The 17,392-nt window shown below is 43.3% G+C and overlaps 1 protein-coding gene across 2 annotated transcripts in view; it reads left to right on the top strand.

Moving 5' to 3' along the window:
* EPAS1 (endothelial PAS domain protein 1) overlaps positions 1-17,392 on the top strand; it is a 90,369-nt gene that overhangs the window by 15,895 nt on the left and 57,082 nt on the right. Inside the window, exon 1 of one of the 2 annotated variants that reach the window (XM_050754723.1) lies at positions 13,482-13,561. The exons of the other annotated variant lie outside the window; for it this stretch is intronic. Within the exon in view, the coding sequence (XP_050610680.1) occupies positions 13,497-13,561 (65 nt within the window). The 5' untranslated portion in view covers positions 13,482-13,496. Of the gene's footprint in view, positions 1-13,481; positions 13,562-17,392 lie in introns of those variants that run through there. 2 annotated transcript variants of the gene reach the window in all.

Here is a 17,392-nt window from a genome sequence, read left to right as displayed (position 1 = left end):
ATAAGTTCTATTTTTGCCCATACCCTGAGATGTGAGGAAATCTGATTATACCAAGAGACCAAGGACACTTCCAGGATTCTGGATAAAGGGTCTGACCAGTTATGCTCCATTCCACATCTGACCCGTTTTTCCCTCCCCTGTGGAGATGGAGATTGTTTGTGCCAGATGTGAGTCTGTCGAGAATGGGAATATCCCTTCAACTCAGCACACCCAAATCTCTAAACCTAAAGAGCTACATCTGTACCATGTCTGCTCAGGTCCTACTTGTTGCTTTGCATCTTATGAGCAAGACCTAATTGTGGGCTCCCAAAGAAAGCAGATGACTTGCCTATGGTCTTTAAGAGGTCAGACAGCTACTAGCCGATAGAGAAATAGAGTGAATGCTGACACCTAAAAGACACCTTGACCTTCTAGTGTTTCTAACAGTGGAAAAAAGGCTTTGAGTGCAAACGTCTGGCTGTGCTACATACTGACCATGAGATGTGACAGGCCACTCAGCTCTGGCCTCTGATCCTTCATCTGTAACATCTCTGATGCCCCTAATGCCTAAGCTTGCTCATCCCTTAGCTCCACCCATGAGGCTGGCCAGCTGACTTCGGCCTTCAGGTCTCAGCTTAAATACCACCTCCCTAGGGAAGCATTTTCTCAACTCTTTTAGTTAACCTCCCTCCTGTTTTGTTTTGTTTTGTTTTAACAGCATTTCCCACATGTTATTTATTTATTTATTTATTTATTTATTTATTTATTTATTTATTTTGAGACAGTGTCTCACTCTGTCACCAGGCTGGAATGCAATGGCGGAATCTCAGCTCACTGCAACTTCCACCTCCCAGGTTCAAGCGATTCTCCCACCTCAGCTTCCTGAGTAGCTGAGATTACAGGCGTACACCACCATGCCATATTTGTATTTTTAGTAGAGACGGGGTTTCACCATGTTGGCCAGGCTGGTCTTGAATTCTGACCTCAGGTGATCTGCCCACCTCGGCCTCCCAAAGTGCTGGGATTACAGGCGTGAGCCATAGTGACCAGCCCCACATGTCGTAATTGATTTGCTTATTATCTATCACCTTTGCTGCCCCCTAGTTTGTAAGCTTCATGAAGGCAGGGACCGCGCATTACATGCTTACTGCCATATCCTCTGGGTTTGGGGTGGTGCCTGCACACAGGAGGTGCTTCTTAAATGTTTGTTCAGTGAAATAATCTGGGGTTGTTGGGTCTTTGTCTTCAACATTATTATTTCTTTTTTTTTTTTTTTTTTTTTTTAGACGGAGTCTTGCTCTGTCACCCAGGCTGGAGTGCAGTGGCACAATCTCGGCTCACTGCAAGCTCCGCCTCCCGGGTTCACGCCATTCTCCTGCCTCAGCCTCCCAAGTAGCTGGGACTACAGGTGCCCGCCACCACGTCCGGCTAATTTTTTTTGTATTTTTTAGTAGAGTCAGGGTTTCACCGTGTTAGCCAAGATGGTCTCGATCTCCTGACCTCGTGATCCGCCTGTCTCGGCCTCCCAAAGTGCTGGGATTACAGGCTTGAGCCACCGCGCCCAGCCTATTATTTCTTATATTTGTTCAGTGCTCATTTTTTTTTCAAAGCTCTTTATATAGATTGAAGCTTTTGTCATTTTTTTGTCAAATAGATGAAACAACTGAGGCACAAAAATGTGATCACCAGAGAGTGGCAGTGCCTACCTGAACAGCTCCCAGACCCAGACTCTTTCCACAGACCCCTGCTGTCTCTCTTGGCACCTTCTTTTTCTGTCGTGGTGATGTTATTGTTTGTCTTATTTGGCAGTGTTTACACCAGAGGAGTAGAGGCCATTGTGTGTTGGTGGCATCTGGAAATACACAACATAGTCCCAGGAGAATGCCACTGTCAGTTCCTACCACAATTAGCAATTATCAGGCCAGGGGCAGTGATTGGGTGGGTGTCACTCTCTACACGGCTGGCTCTGCATGTTGAAACGCCACTGCCTGCCCCTCCACAAATGCCAAAGGGATTGGGGGTCCTAGGACTACAGCCCCATTTCTACCCAGCCCTGACTATCCGTCCACTCAGATCTAGGTCCTTTCTGTTCAGGAAAACATCCTATTTGCATATCTATTCCTGTGGCCTGCTAGTCAGCAAAGGCAAGTGCTAACCAGCTGGATGATATCTCTGGGCCTCAGTTTCCCCATCTTCCAAATGGACTAGTACATGGGAACCAGTCAAAATTGGCTCAGAGATCCCCAGTAGGGTTCCAGCTCCATGGTGAAGTAAATTTCAAGTGGAGCCTGGTCCTGACTCCTGTTTTCACATGCTCCCTTAGAGGGAAGGAGGGTGGATGATTAAAGATAATTGGTGGGAGGTTGTAGGAAGGAACTCCCCGTTCTCCAAGAGGAGGTTCTGTTGTAGAGGGGGAGAGACTTGGAAGTCACTGTTGGGCATGGCCCAGCCCACTGCCATGACAGCAGCAGGACCACCACCCTCAAGAAGGAGGTGGGCTAGGGTATGAGAAGCTGGGCTGCCCAGTGGTTTCTACAAAAAGGGAGAGTTGTGCTTGCAGGAGGGGTAGTGTCTCCATCTCCCGATGCCAGGGAGAAGGAGGCAGGCTGCTGGGGTGATGGTGAGCACCCTCAACTAGGTCACACTGCACTCCCTCTGTGCCTCAGTTTCCACTTCTGTTAGATGGTTGATATGATCTCTGCCCTGCCAGTTGGATTGGGGCTTCCAAAATATCAACTACTGCAAAAGAAGAGGTTGTGGCCACTGTGACTCATGTACACGTACATGAACGTATCTGAAGTTTTCAGCGCTGATACTGATGTGAGCCACCCCCTGCAGGCAAGCCGGAGGAACTGTGTCCCTCATTCTGAGACAGTAAGAGAGGACTGAACTGGAAAGCTGGTGGCCGTGAGAGGAGCAGGTTTGAAAATCACTGAATGAAGTCATGTTGTACAGAGGGGGCGGGGGTGCATACTGTGGGACGGAGGTGAGTCACAGTGCATAAGTGTCGGGGAGTCACCTTGAACTTGGGCCAGAAGAGTAGAAATATTGAGACTTGGGTTTATCTGCCTCACATCAGGTACATCAAGTTCTGGATGGCTGCCCACTGGCCAGAGACATGAGGTGGACGGCTCCCTTTTGCTGCCCTGGGAAGGCTTTCTGCTGGCTTCGGCCCCACTGAGCAAAGTCTGCTTGTTCACTGGAGTTCACACAGACTCCTTGCCAGGCCTGCCCAGAATCCTGTCTCCTCTGACTTCCTGTGCTCTTGCATAATATTTCCTTGCTCCTTGAATGGCTGGCCCCAGTGCAGGAGCAGCTCACTCACACTGCTGGACCGAGGGCAGGATGTAGAGGGAGGACAGGGATCTGCAGACGTCACCCAGGGGTGCTCTGGGCTCTGAGGGTAGAGGGCAAGAGGGGCAGAGCCCCCTCAAATTCTTTGGAAGATTATAGCACAAGGGGAGTTAGGGAGGCTCTGGGACCATGTGCACACACATCCATCTCCATGAATTGTCTCTCCTGTAAAATTATTTTTAAAGTTGCTATGTTGTTTTCTTCTGATTATAAAAAATACACATGTTGCCCATAAAAAGTCATAGTAAAAGAAGGCCTGGAGATAAAAATAAAAATCACCAAAATTCCACCACCCAGAGATAACCACTGTTAACTCTTTGGTGAACATACTTTTCTCTGTATCATGAATATTGATATATAATTATAGAATACAGGCATACTTCTAAGATATTGTAGGTTTGTTCCAGGCCACTACAGTAAAGTGAATATCACAATAAAATGAGTCACATGATTTTTTTTGTTTCCTCGTGCGTATGAAAGTTATGTTCATATTTTAGCATTATGTCTAAAAAAATGTATGTACCTTTTTTTTTTTGAGACAGTTTCACTCTGTTGCACAGGCTGGAGTACAGTGGGGCAGTCCTGGCTCACTGCAACTTCTACCTCCTGGGTTCAAGCGATTCTGGTGCCTCAGCACCCCCGAGTAGCTGGGATTACAGGCATGTGCTACCACACCCGACTAATTTTTATATTTTTAGTAGAGATGGGGTTTTGCCATGTTGGCCAGACTGGTCTTGAACTCCTGACCTCAAGTGATCTACCTGCCTCAGCCTCCCAAAGTTTTGGGATTACAGGCATGAGCCACCGCACCTGGCCAACAATATCTATACCTTAATTTAAAAATATTTTATTGCTAAAAGAAATGTGAACAATCATCTGAGCCTTCAGTGAGTCATAATCTTACTGGGAGAGAGGTTCTTGCCTCCATGTTGGTGGCTGCAGAACTGATTAGTGTGATGGTTGCTGAAGGCTGGGGTGGCTGTGGCAATTCCTTAAAATAAGACAGGAATGAAGTTTTTTACATTAATGGAGTCGTCTTTTCATGAAAGACTCTGCAGCATGTGATGCTGTCTGATAGCATTTTACCCACAGTAAAACTTCCTTCAAAATTGGTGTCAGTCCTCTCAAACCCTGCCACTGCTTTATCAATTTAGTGGATGTAATATTCTAAGTCCTTTGTTGTCGTTTCCACAGTGTTCACACCATCTTTACCAGGAGCAAATTCCATCTTGAGAAGCCACTTTTCTTTGCTCATCTGTAAGAAGGTCTGACTCATCTGTTCAAGTTTTATCATGAGGCTGCAAGAGTTCAGTCACATCTTTAGGCTCCACTTCTAGTTTTCTTGCTATTTCTTCCACATCTGCAGTTACTTCCTCCACTAAAGTCTTGCACCCCTCAAAGTCATCCATGAGGCTTGGAATTAACTTCTTCCAGACTCCTGTTAATGCTGATATTTTGACATCCTCCCACAAATTACAAGTGTTGTTAATGGTATCTAGAATGGTGAACTCTTTCTGGATGGCTTTCAATTTACTTTGCCCAGATTCATCTAGGAATCACTATCTATGGCAGCTGTAGCGTCACAACATTTCTTGAATAAGACTTGGAAGTCAGAATTACTCCTTGATCCATGGGCTTCAGAATGGATCTTGTGTTAGCAGGCATGAAAACAACATTAATTTTGTACATCTCCATCAGGGCTCTTGAGTAACTAGAAGTATTGACAGCGAGCACATACACATATGTGCTGTCATCCAGGTTTTGTTGTACCACTGATAGAGCACCAATGAAGTAGATTTGGCATAATTTTTAAGAACCCTAGGATTTACAGAATGGTAAATGATAAGTGGCTTCAGCTTAAAGTCACCAGCTGCATTAGTCCCTAGTAAGAAAGTCAGCCTGTCCTTTGAAACTAGGGATTGATTTCTTCCCTCTTGCAGTGAAAGTCCTAGATGGCGTGTTCATCCAGCATAAGGCTCTTTCATCTACACTGAAAATCTGTTTAGTGTAGCCACCTTCATCAATGATCCTAGCTAGATCTTCTAAATAACTGGCTGCCGCTTACATATCAGCACTTGCTCTTTCACCTTGCATTTTTATATTATGGAGATGTCTTCTTTCCTTAAATGTAACGAACCAACCTCTGCTAGCTTCATACTTTTTTTTTCTTTTTTGAGACAGCATCTCGCTGTGTCACCCAGGCTGGAGTGCAGTGGCTTTATCTCGGCTCACTGCAAGCTCCGCCTCCCGGGTTCACACCATTCTCCTGCCTCAGCCGCCCGAGTAGCTGGGACTACAGATGCCTGCCACCATGCCTGGCTAATTTTTTTGTATTTTTAGTAGAGACGGGGTTTCACTGTGTTAGCCAGGATGGTCTTGATCTCCTGACCTCGTGATGTGCCCGCCTCGGCCTCCCAAAGTGCTGGGATTACAGGTGTGAGCCACCGTGCCCGGCCGCTTCATACTTTTCTTATGCAGCTTCCTTACCTTGCTCAGCCTTTATAGAATTGAAGAGAGTTAGGGCCTTGCTCTGGATTAGACTTTGGCTTAAGGGAATATTATGCCTGGTTTGATCTTCTCACTAAGCTTAATCATTCCTTAACTTTTGATTTAAAGTGAGAGATGTGTGACTCTTCCTTTCATTCGAACACATAGAGCCCATTGTAGAGTTATTAAAATTGGTCTAATTTCAATATTGTTGTGTCTCAGGGAATAGGAAGGATTGGGGGGGTGGGGAGACACACACACGCACGCGCACACACACACAGTCAATCACTGGATCAGTCAGAACACACACAACATTTACTGAGTAAGATCACTGTCTTACATGGGTGCAGTTTATGATGCCTAAAAACAATGACAGTGGTAACATCAGAGATCACTGATCACAGACCATCATCATAATAGCTATAATAATGAAAGTTTGAAATATTGCAAGAATGACCAAAATGTGACGCGGAGATATGAAGTGAGCACATACTATTGGAAAAATGGCATGGATAAACTTGCCTGACAAACCTTCAATTTGTAAAAAGTGCAATATCTGCAAAGTGCAATAAAGTAAGGCATAATAAAACGAGGCATGCCTATGTTTCTTAACCACTTAACATGTATAAAACTGTGCCACCATTTTTATCAAGTTCCCATCTTTTTGTGTTGCTGAGAAAGTTTTTGAGTGTTATACCCTAACCTCTTCTTTCCCATAAGCTCTGTGGTTTTTATTTTTGCATAGTGTAGTGATTTTTAGAAGCTCATATGCCATGTTGTAGCAGCACTACTTGTAAATTCACATGACATGTCTCCCCTAAATTCACCATTAATTATTAGTTATTAACATTATTAATTGTGAAACACAATAAAATGAGGTATGCCTGCATTATGTTATATGCTATTGTGAATGCATTTTTTATATAGCAATATATCAGAACTATCTCTTGCTACTAAGTTACAAAGATTTAATACATAGTTGTATTAAGTTCCACTTATAGAGGTATCATAGTGAAACTCTTATTCATTGTCCAGGCTCAGAAAACAAGCTGTAACCAGCCCAACATTATTTTCAAACCTGAAAAGCAGCATCTTTTCTATATTTCTGACTAATGTGTTACCTGAAAAGTGGCATCTTTTCTATATTTCTGACCAGTGTGTTAGCTATGGTGCCCCAGAAATAGCTACAAAATAAAAGGTTAAGTGCCATGTAGGCCTTTCTCTAGACTTAGAATAATTCACTTGATTACATAGGAAGAGGCTGCAATGATGACAGCTTCCAGGGCTGGGCCAGACCTTATTCTGGGTAAAATGATCCTCCAGTGTGGCCCATATATGTATTGCTTTGAGCCAGGAGCTGCTAGCTGGGAGAACAAGTTTTTCTTCAGTGGTGTTCCTGTGACCAAGATTTCAAATAAGCTCCATTTTTAATTTTAATTAGTTATTGTCCTCCTGAAATTTTATGACACAATCTGTATCTTTAAAAAGGCACTCTTTCTTCTTTATACAATTGTTTCCATGATATTGAAAACTTTAAAGAAAGTATCATTCAGATTTGCTGACAGTTGGAAGATTATTTTAAAAACCCAACTAGTTTAGCTGAAAAAGGTGCTATCAGTGTTTCTATCTCATCCTTGGAAATGGTATATTTTTAAGGGTTGTGATTAGCTTTTTCTTCTCCATTGCTGATCATGGTTGGAAGTGTGGCATAGATTTACAATAAACTTTGATATTCTGGTGATTCCTCTTCATTTTGGAGCCAGGTGTCTGTGGCATTTGCTTATTTTCTTTGATTCATTTTTAAACTGAATTGAATGTTCGATTTAATCAGAAGTTATAGTATGAGGCTGGGGATGATCGCTTGTGGCTGGGAATTGCTTGTAAAGTTTACTGTTTAGTCAAGACAAATCGTTTCCTAAGCTCTCTTTTTCAGAATTTTTTGTATCTGTGGGAAAGCATGATAATGCCAGTCAGTTTAAACATATTTAAGAGTTCCCAGGCATCTTTTAAAACAAAAATTTGCAACAAAATTTGGCGACAGCAGAATGCGAGGATTTTGCCTCATTTTGTTTATAGTTGTCTGCTCTTCAGGCAAATGACTTATTACAACAATTTGAATAATTATAGTCTCTCCTTCAGTTTATTCACCCTGGACTCCTTTTTCTAGAATTACTGGCCAGACTCTTACTACATCAAATTCCTTGACTCTGTATTCCCGAGGAATGAGGATGGGAGTAGGAGTACAAGTTAAAGAGAGGAACTAATTGTTGCCTGCTTTTCAAAATTTTCGGTGTGCAGACATTTGTTGATTTTGTAATTCCTCCCTTAGTTGGTCATTACCTGATTCTGGTGGGGTCCTTGCCATGTGTGCACATTTGGGGAGTGCAAAGGGACAGTAAGACTGAATTGGTCCTGAGAATTGTTGAACGGGACTTTGTTGAAATGGCTACTTCTGTACAATGCACATGGAGCAGCTGTTGGCATAGCAACTCCTACGTGGAAAAGTGCACGCCGCTTGCAGATGACTTTTGCAGTACTCAGTGTTAATTTGATAAATGGCTTTTCTAATAGTAGTTTGTGGGCTAATGGAAAGATCGAAGCAAACCTTCATTAATGGAAAGGAGAATAGGGATTTTGAAGCCACTGGATGAACACACTGGACAGCCAGAGCTAAATCTCCATTTTCAGCTGTGTCTCTTTTTCACAGCAGATATGCTTGGAGTGTGGCAGATGAAAGTACATTAAGAAAACTGTCTGCCCATGCCATTATCATCTTAGATTTCAAGCAGGGAGAGGTTTTGGAGTCTTTTCTATTCAAGATACTTACTTCATGTGAGAGTTTAGTTTAAGAGTACTGTAGAAGCTTTGCATTGTGTTGTTTTTCTTTGCTGGTAGTAGTGGGGTTAAGGTGGTTAAATCTTCTTTTTTTATTGTGGTAAAATATACCTAACAAAATTTTTTTTACCATTTTAACTATTTCTAAATATGCGATTCAATGGCATTAAGTCTATTCACATTGTTGGGCTACAATCACCACTGGTCATCTCAATAACTTTTTCATCATCTCAAATGGAAACTCTGTACTCATTAAATAATAACTCTTTATTCTTCCCCACATGCTCCAGTCCCCGATAACCACTATTCTACTTTCTCCATGAATATGACTATTCCAAGTAGATTGTATATATAGACATATAAAATATTTGTCCTTTTATGTCTGGCTTATTTCACTTAGCATAATGTTTTCAAGGTTCATCCAAGTTACAACATGTATTCGAAATTTTATTTCTTTTTAAGGCTGAATATCCTATGGTGTGTAGACACTATATTTTGTTTATCTTGTCTTCTGTCAAGGGACATTTGAGTTGTTTCCACCTTTGGGTGTTGTGAATCATGGTGAACATGGTGTACAATTTGAGTCCCTATTTTCAGTTTTTTTGGGTGTAGACCTAGAAGTGGAATTTCTGGATCATATGGTAATTCTGTGTTTATTTTTTTTCAGAAACTGCTGTACTGTCTTCCATAGCAGCCATAGCATTGTACATTTGCATGAGCAGTGCATAAGAGTTCCAGTTTCTTCATTTCCCTGCTAACACTTGTTGTTTTCTGTTTTTTTTTTTTTTTTTTTTTTTTTTTTTTAAGATATCAGCCATCCTAGTGGGTGTGAAGTGGTATCTCATTTTGGCTCTGATTTGCATTTTCCTAATGATTAGTGACTTGTCTTTATAAACATATTACCTGTTTTCCCCGGCACCCCCCCAACAGCCTGAGCAGGAATGGAAATCACTGCCCCGTTGTTTATACCTGTGAGGCAAACAAAGACTGTATCAACATCATGATATTTGGGAGAGAAGGGTGTCAGGGAGAGAAGGATGGAGGCACCATAAGTTTATTGTATATAATACCTGGTATATAGGATATAGTACAGGCACCTCAGTAGACCTATTTTCAGTTCATCCTGTGGAGCATGTGAAACTATTTTAAATAGAGGCCTTTGGGACTTAAGTAACTTCAACTCTCTGAATGAGGTTTAAGGCAAGCTTGCTGTGGGCTGGATCTGAATCCTTCCTGATTTGGGTGATGTATAGGTACCCTTCCCTGAAATTCTTCCCTGAGAATAATTATTGTTGTCAGCTGCTACAGAATCCTGGGCCCACTTACTTCCTTCTTCTTGGGAGAGGAAATCTCCCAGACATCTTGCCAAGCATTTGCTTAAGTCTTTGAACCACCGCACTAGCTAATTTCTCCACCTGAAACAATACACAAACCCCTTCTCTTCCCCACCCACTAGGTTCTTATGCTGGCAGCTCATATTTTTACAAGAAAAAGAGGTTAGAATGTATTGAGCACCTGCTATAAGCCAGGCTTTGCTAGTCACTGTGTGGCAGATGACTACATCAGTCATGACTGATAAAACATAACTTCTATCCTTGTAAGTACTGCAGGACTTATTTGTGACTCTTCACAACAGGGGTTCCAAACCTTAGTGTGCATCAGAACTGCCTGGGGCTTATTAAAACTCAGACTGCTGGACCTCATCCCCAGAATTTCTTACTCAGCCCCCAGGTCTGAGGTGGGGCCTGAGAGTGTGCATTTCTAACAAGTTCCTAGATGATGCTGATGTTGCTCATCCCTGGACCACACTTTGAGAACCACTGCTTTCCATCAAGCCTGTGAAATAGATATTATTCCCATTTATAGATGAGGAGCTGAGATGTAGAGAGGCCAAATGACTTGCCTCAGGTCTTGCAGACAGAGCCAGAGCCCAGATTTGAAGCTGAGAGGCCTCACTCCAGAGCTTTTGCTGTTTCCATTATATCGGGGATGGCAAATGCATAGATACCACTTGTGCTTTCCTCACCCAGTCCACCCCCAAAACAGGCAATATTAATCAGTTACAGCACCTCTGAGCCCAGAGGTGTCTTCGGAATCTTTCACACACTGCTCCTGATAGCCAAACCTACCTGTCAGTGGGACCTGAAGTTTGCAATTTCTGTACTAACCTGTATGGCCTTTCTAAAATGGAGACATTACCAAGGAATCAATCTATTAACAGCTGAAAACAAACCTTGCGTGAGCTCCAGTCTTATCTGCCTCGGAAGGAAGTGGGTGGCAGACTGTGGGCTCTGTGAAGCACAGCACTCCCAAATTGTATGGCAACCTCATGGATCATAACTAGAGTCTACAGTCAGCACACAGGCAACACGGAGCCGTTACCCTTGAAAAGTTTAAAAATCTAGACGAAGTTAATGAGGAGACTTTTAAAAGCTGCTATATTTTGTCTAATTCATATATGCTACATTTTATTCTAAAAATAGTTATTCTACTATTTGGTGCTAAGTTTGGTGATAGATATAAAATAGTGCTCAATAAACAGTTGTTAAGAAAGGTAAAATAAAGTAGGTGCCAGAGGCAACTGTGTCCACAGCTGATGAGGTCTTTTAACAAATGGATGGAAGAAATAAACAAGACTGAATAGGGAATAACACCTTGAATTTACAGAGCCTCTCTGAGTCCCAAAGTCATCCACAGATTGATGTCTTGCTTCTCTTCTTATGGCATAAGAGACTGGTAGAAAACTGACCAAACTCATCAAGAGAGTAAGACTTTTTTCCTCTGAAAGTTGTGAATTGTATCAGATATTGCCACTATTATGCCCCTATGTCACTTGTTCATCTGTTTTCCACAGGGAAGTCAAAACAGAATTTTACAAAGATACACATGAGTAATCGAAGGAAACTGACTATATCGGGTGTGATTCTCCTGTCTTCTGAAATAACCCACCATGATCTTTCGCGTGTTTCTGCCAGCCCATACAATGTCTGGTCTCACCACCAACAACAAATATTTAGTCTATGGTTACTGTGTATACAGGGCAACCTCTTGTCTCATTTGCTGTTTGTGCAGCTTAAAAGCAAGGGCAGGATGAATTATGGGGTTTTTGTTTGTTTTTGAGATGGAGCCTCGCTCTGTCACCCAGGCTGGAGTGCAGTGGTGCAATCTTGGCTCACTGCAAGCTCCACCTCCTGTGTTCACACCATTCTCCTGCCTCAGCCTCCCGAGTAGCTGGGACTACAGGCACCTGCCACCACGCCTGGCTAATTTTTTTGTATTTTTAGTAGAGACAGAGTTTCACCATGTTAGCCAGGATAGTCTTGATCTCCTGACCTCATGATCCACCCACCTCGGCCTCCCAAAGTGCTAGGATTACAGGCGTGAGCCACCACACCCAGCCTGAATTACGTTTTTATATGTCTCGCGCACCCCACAGTTCTTAGCAAGGCCCATGGGCAGTAGATGCCCAATAAATATTTATCATCTGAAACTACAAATCTTGCTTGTGAAAATACAAAGCATAGGTGCATGCTGGAGGTAGCGAACAGTAACCCTGAGAACAGACTGGTTTAAGGCCATCTCTGGCCAAACCAAGACACAGTTAGAGGGAGCATTTATGTCCCCGTTTGGCTGTGATATGCCATATAGACTGGGGCAAGACTGTGGCAGCCTGGCCAGGATGAAAATGCTCATCCTCGAGCTGCCCCTAGATGCCAAACTTTTTCCACCTAAGTTTTCAAGGCACGTATTAAAAGCACTTACGTAAGTGGGAAACTAACTGCACCTTATAAAAGGCTTAACAGGAGACACAGAGTCCTCCGTTTGGAGCCGTTTTGTTAAATGTTGAGAATAGAGAAATCCAGAAGTGGTTGGTGTTTCTGCTCTACACTGAAAATGAATTGGGTTGGAGCCCATCTCACAGCCTTTCTTTCTTTCTTCTATCTCACCCAGCTTGGGCACAGGCTTTCGCTATACTATTGGATTGGGCAGTTCCCCATTGATAGAGATGTTGTTTAATATTTAAGTATGTTGTGTAGCTCTTAACATCAAAAGAGAAGAAAAAAGGTCCAGTGTATCTTTAGGGTGAGCTGACCTTTCCAGATGGAGCAGGGAAATCTCCTAAGGACAGGACCCTAGGAGGAATCCACTTCCCTGCTTAAAAAGCACAGCGAGGAAGGTTCCCCTGGGCCTGTTGGATCCAGTACTCTCCAGTGGGCAGTGCTCTGTATGTTCTAGGCTAGAGTCTTAGATAATATGGGATTTGAAAACCAGTATTGTATTACATTAGAATATTAATGCCCTTGGGAATTTTTTAAATAGTTCCTTTTGGGGAGAGAACTGTTTTGTCCTACCCATTGGAGATGGGAGCAAGAACATACAAAAGAGCATAAAGAAAAATTCTGCCACTGTGGGCATTTCCTTGAGGCTGAGGGACTAGGAGAGGCACCAAAGGGTGTGCTTCATTCATGGTAAAAGCCCTAATAGCCTCAGTGTAAGAGTATCCTGTAGGCAGGCGAAGGATGACATGACTTACTTTGGTGGTGACCTCCTAGTACAACTGAGAATCCAGGCAGGATAAGATCAGTGCAGGGTAATTGTATGGTAGCTAGTCAACCTTTCCATTGCTTAGCAGGAGAATTCTGGCTTTTGTGCTGGTGATGTCAGGCAGGTGTTGGAGGAGGAGTTCCATAACCATTTTCCCTGTTCCTGCCAACCAGAAAGCTCCACTGGGACATGCAGGCTCACTTCCAGGGTGTTTTATATTCATCCATAGCTGCTGCATGGATAAAAAATTTGGTGAAAAACTTGAAATCCTATTACCATGATGATCATTAGAACTCATGTTAGGGCTTTTTGTTTTTAAAACAGGGACACAAAGAAGAAACAGAAGGCTGCTATATACAAGGTTAGTGAAAGCCCCTTACCTTCACCCTATTTAAATCCTGAAGACAGAAAATAGCTAAGCTGTAGTGATTACTTCCTGCAAAGAAAATCATAATTATGGCACCCAGTTATTCTTCATAAGGGGCAGCCTTGGAATACTGTGGATGCTATTTTGAATATTTGAGAAAAGAGTGGCATTCAATGTGAAATGGAAATAATTCTGTGCTGCTGGGATTGGGTCAGTTCCTTCTAGGCATCAGTTGCCCCTGGGGTTAGCCTAGTTCCCCCTCCTGTGTGAATCTGGGAAACACTGGAATCTTGTAGTTGTTGCTGACTCTCCCACCAGCAGGGAACCAACATATGCTCTTGGGAGAAGTAGGGGGAGTGGGGAATCTGCTTTTCTCTTTTAAGCTTCCAATCTCAACTGCCTAATAACAAGGGAATTAGACTATCAAGATTTCCTGGAGTGGCCTAACTTAAGTATGGGAGCCAGGATGAAGTCTTCTACACAGACTGAAAGAAAATGGGGGTAAAAACCATGATGAATAGGTGCAGAGAGGAGTGGCTAGATCACCTGCCTGGGGGATGAGCCTCCCACGTGACTTTAAGGTTGTGCAAGAATTGGGCAACGTTTGGCCAGGGTGGAGAGGCCTTGACAAAGGCATTTGTACTCCCAATAGATTCCTATCTCCTCCATGGGGAAAAACAAGTATTTAAAGTTCTACACAGTGTTTTAGGAGGAGGAAATGGATTGCCTTCTACCCTAGCATACTTCATTTGTACATATTTGGAGTTCTATTCACTAAGCACCCACTGTAGGAAGGGCACTGGGCTGAAGATCCCAGAAAATTAAAGGAGACACCTTTGTTCCTGCCCATAGGAAGTATAGTCTAGTGGGGGCCAGGTAGGGGTAAGACGAGCATATAGGTGATCATACTCAAGACAGGAGATAGTAAATACCCTGATATGGAAATAGGGGAAATGGTTTAGGGGTTCCGGAGAGGAGAAGTGAGAGGGAGGCGGTAAGCCTGCAGGCCCTGGAGCCAGATTGCCTGGGTTCCAGTCCTAGATTTACTACTTACGAGTTGTGGTATCTTGGAGAAGTTACTTAAACACGTTGTACCTCTGATTCCTCAACTGCAAAATGTGGATCACTGTTGTACCTGTGTCAGTAGGTAATGGTTTACTGCCCGTAAACATTGGTCTCAGCTTCAGGACCAGGAGGGGCTGTGCTGACCTTGAGCTCATGACTTTCAACCTCCAGGTCTCAGTTTCTTCATCTGTACAATGAAGGGATTCGACTGGATAAATGCTAACATTTTCTTTATTCTAAAGTGCCATGATTTCATGGTTGAATATGTATTAAATACCTGCCGTGTCCAACACTGTGTTGGCATAATGAAAAAGAGAAAAAGTAGAATATGTGGTCCCTGCCCTCAAGGAGCTATAATCTAAGTGAGGAGAGGACATTAATATACTGGAGAGTATTAGAGAATTAGAGAATATTAGAAATTAAAAGCTAGGTGGTATGGGCAGTGAGAATATAGGAAGAGAGATTTTAGAATGGACCAGAGTAGTGAGGAGATTGACAGCGACCTATATACTGTTTAGAACCACAGAGACTTTAGACAGGAGCTCAGACTTGTTTACAAAATCCATGAATTCTGAAGCTTGGAACACTGCCATTAATATTTAAATTAAAGTTGAACTGCAGAAAAACAAAAGTTACCTATTTGGAATGTAAGGTGGGACAAAGTTTATAAAACATATCTAAAACCGGCAGTGTGGATGGAAGCTATAAAGAGGCTCAAACCGGCTTCCCATATGTCCTTGGATGACAATTCCATTAAAATATAGCCCCTGGCACAGAGTAGGCACACACAAAAATTCATCTGTTGAGTGACTTGTGGAAAAACAGTGTTCTGCCCTGTTCAGCTTTGAACAGCTGTGGGCACCCTGGTGGTGGTCTCAGCTCCACCTCCAGAGGGCAGTGCACAGAGGAGGCCCCGCCAGAGCCCTCCTGCCAAGTCTTTGGGAAGAGCTTAGTATTGCCTCATGCCTCCTGAGCCAGCCCTCTATCAAAGGTGAATTCTCTGCTCCCAAATGTTAACCCACCTCCGGGGGGCTACACGTAATCCCTCCCCACCATTGTCTGAACTTAGGTTTTGAGAAAACTTGGCAACAGCCTCAAATTTTTCTTCCAGTCTAACTATCCCATGGTCCCCCAGGGTCCACATGCAGATTGGGCTGTTAGTGACCCTGGCTTACACAGGTAAAAACAGACTTAACAAAACTTGGCAGAGACTGCTAACTGCCAAAAGAGTGGTGTAGATAGTAAGTGAGGTCACCCCGGCCAGGAAATTGGGGGCACCTCCTGGAAGAAGGGAGAGCTAAGAGTTTGAGTGGGTCTTGAAGAATGAGTAGAGGCCACGCTGGCAGGTAAGACAGGTGGAGGCATGACGGACTTCTGTCCCCACGACCAGTTCCCCCCATACCACTCTTCATTAACCAAACATGGGAGGTGGCAGGCTGTCTAGATGTAGATCTGCTGCTTTATTCTAGAGGAGGAAATGAGATGGAAATGACAGATGAAGTGCAAGCTTGAACTCCCTGGCCTCAACCAGTCACTGAGAATGGCTGCCCATCACCCAGTCAGTGATGGCCTGCCTTGATGGGCCAGTTTATGACCTCCTCGCTTGAGAGCAGCAAACCACAAACCTTCACAGAGCTCTCTGCTGAATTTCCTTCCCAGTACAGAACCCAGAAGTCCTGGTCATACATGTCACTACACTTTATTTATGTAGCATCCTCTGTGAAAACACGAGTACATATCATATCTACCATCAGAACACACCTTCAGCACTCACTCAGAACAGTGGGGAGGACACGGTGGGTCTTGGAGGTTCAGAAAGGTGAAATGTACAATATCTTCCCATTGTAACTCTTCAGAGCAAATCAGAGGTGAAAATGTTCAGAACACAAGTCTGCCTTCCAGGCCAGTCTTCTAAGCACCTTTTTCTTCTCTTTCACATTTTACCCTTGTCTCAATCCCTGTTCCCTCCTCCTTTTTGTTCATAAAAAAGTTATTTCTTTCCAAATAAGCAAAATGGAATCAAACTTTGCAACCTCAAAATGTATGAAGTAAACATTATTCCTAATGAGCCTCTGGGAAAGTGCTCACCTTTGAACTTGGCCAAGGATTATGGAGCAAAGAAAAAGTCTTAAGAACTTGATAGAGTGTTAGAGCTTCCTGGGTTTTTAAAGTCAAGTTGCATATTACATTTCTTTTCCTTAATAGGGGCAGTTCCAGAAACCCTTCCTGGTTGAGTAGGCCAATGTCTGAAAGTGAAGCACTGGGGTTGGTGACTGACAATCTGGTTCAGGGATTGTCATCTAGGTGCCAGGCAACCACAGGGTAGGAGGCACCATTTCTAGAATGCTTGCTCTTTCCTAGGACTCAGCACCTATGCCGACAGTCCTTGCAACACAGGAGAGGAATGTGTGGCTATCCTATTTATGGTAAGGGGAGTCCTAGGAAAAAACAGGAAGATGGTCAAGGGAAGCTGGCACCAAAAGGCAATGAGACCAAGGAGTTCTCCCTCTAAGATAAGCTCTTTTCTCCTTGGAGACTTTGCCTATTCATTGGCCTGTGCTCATCTCTGTAGGCTTTCTTATTAAAATACACACAAGGCCAGGTGCGGTGGCTTGCGTCTGTAATCACAGCACTTTGGGAGGCCGATGTGGGTGGATCGTGAGGTCAGGAGTTCGAGGCTAGCCTGGCCAAGATAGTGAAACCCTGTCTCTACTAAAAATACAAAAATTAGCCAGGTACCATGGTGGGCGCCTGTAATCC

Source organism: Macaca thibetana, chromosome 13 (genome assembly GCF_024542745.1).
Source record: "Macaca thibetana thibetana isolate TM-01 chromosome 13, ASM2454274v1, whole genome shotgun sequence".
In the NCBI taxonomy this organism is placed as follows: Eukaryota; Metazoa; Chordata; class Mammalia; order Primates; family Cercopithecidae; genus Macaca; species Macaca thibetana.
This window is presented reverse-complemented; position numbering and strand designations above follow the sequence as displayed.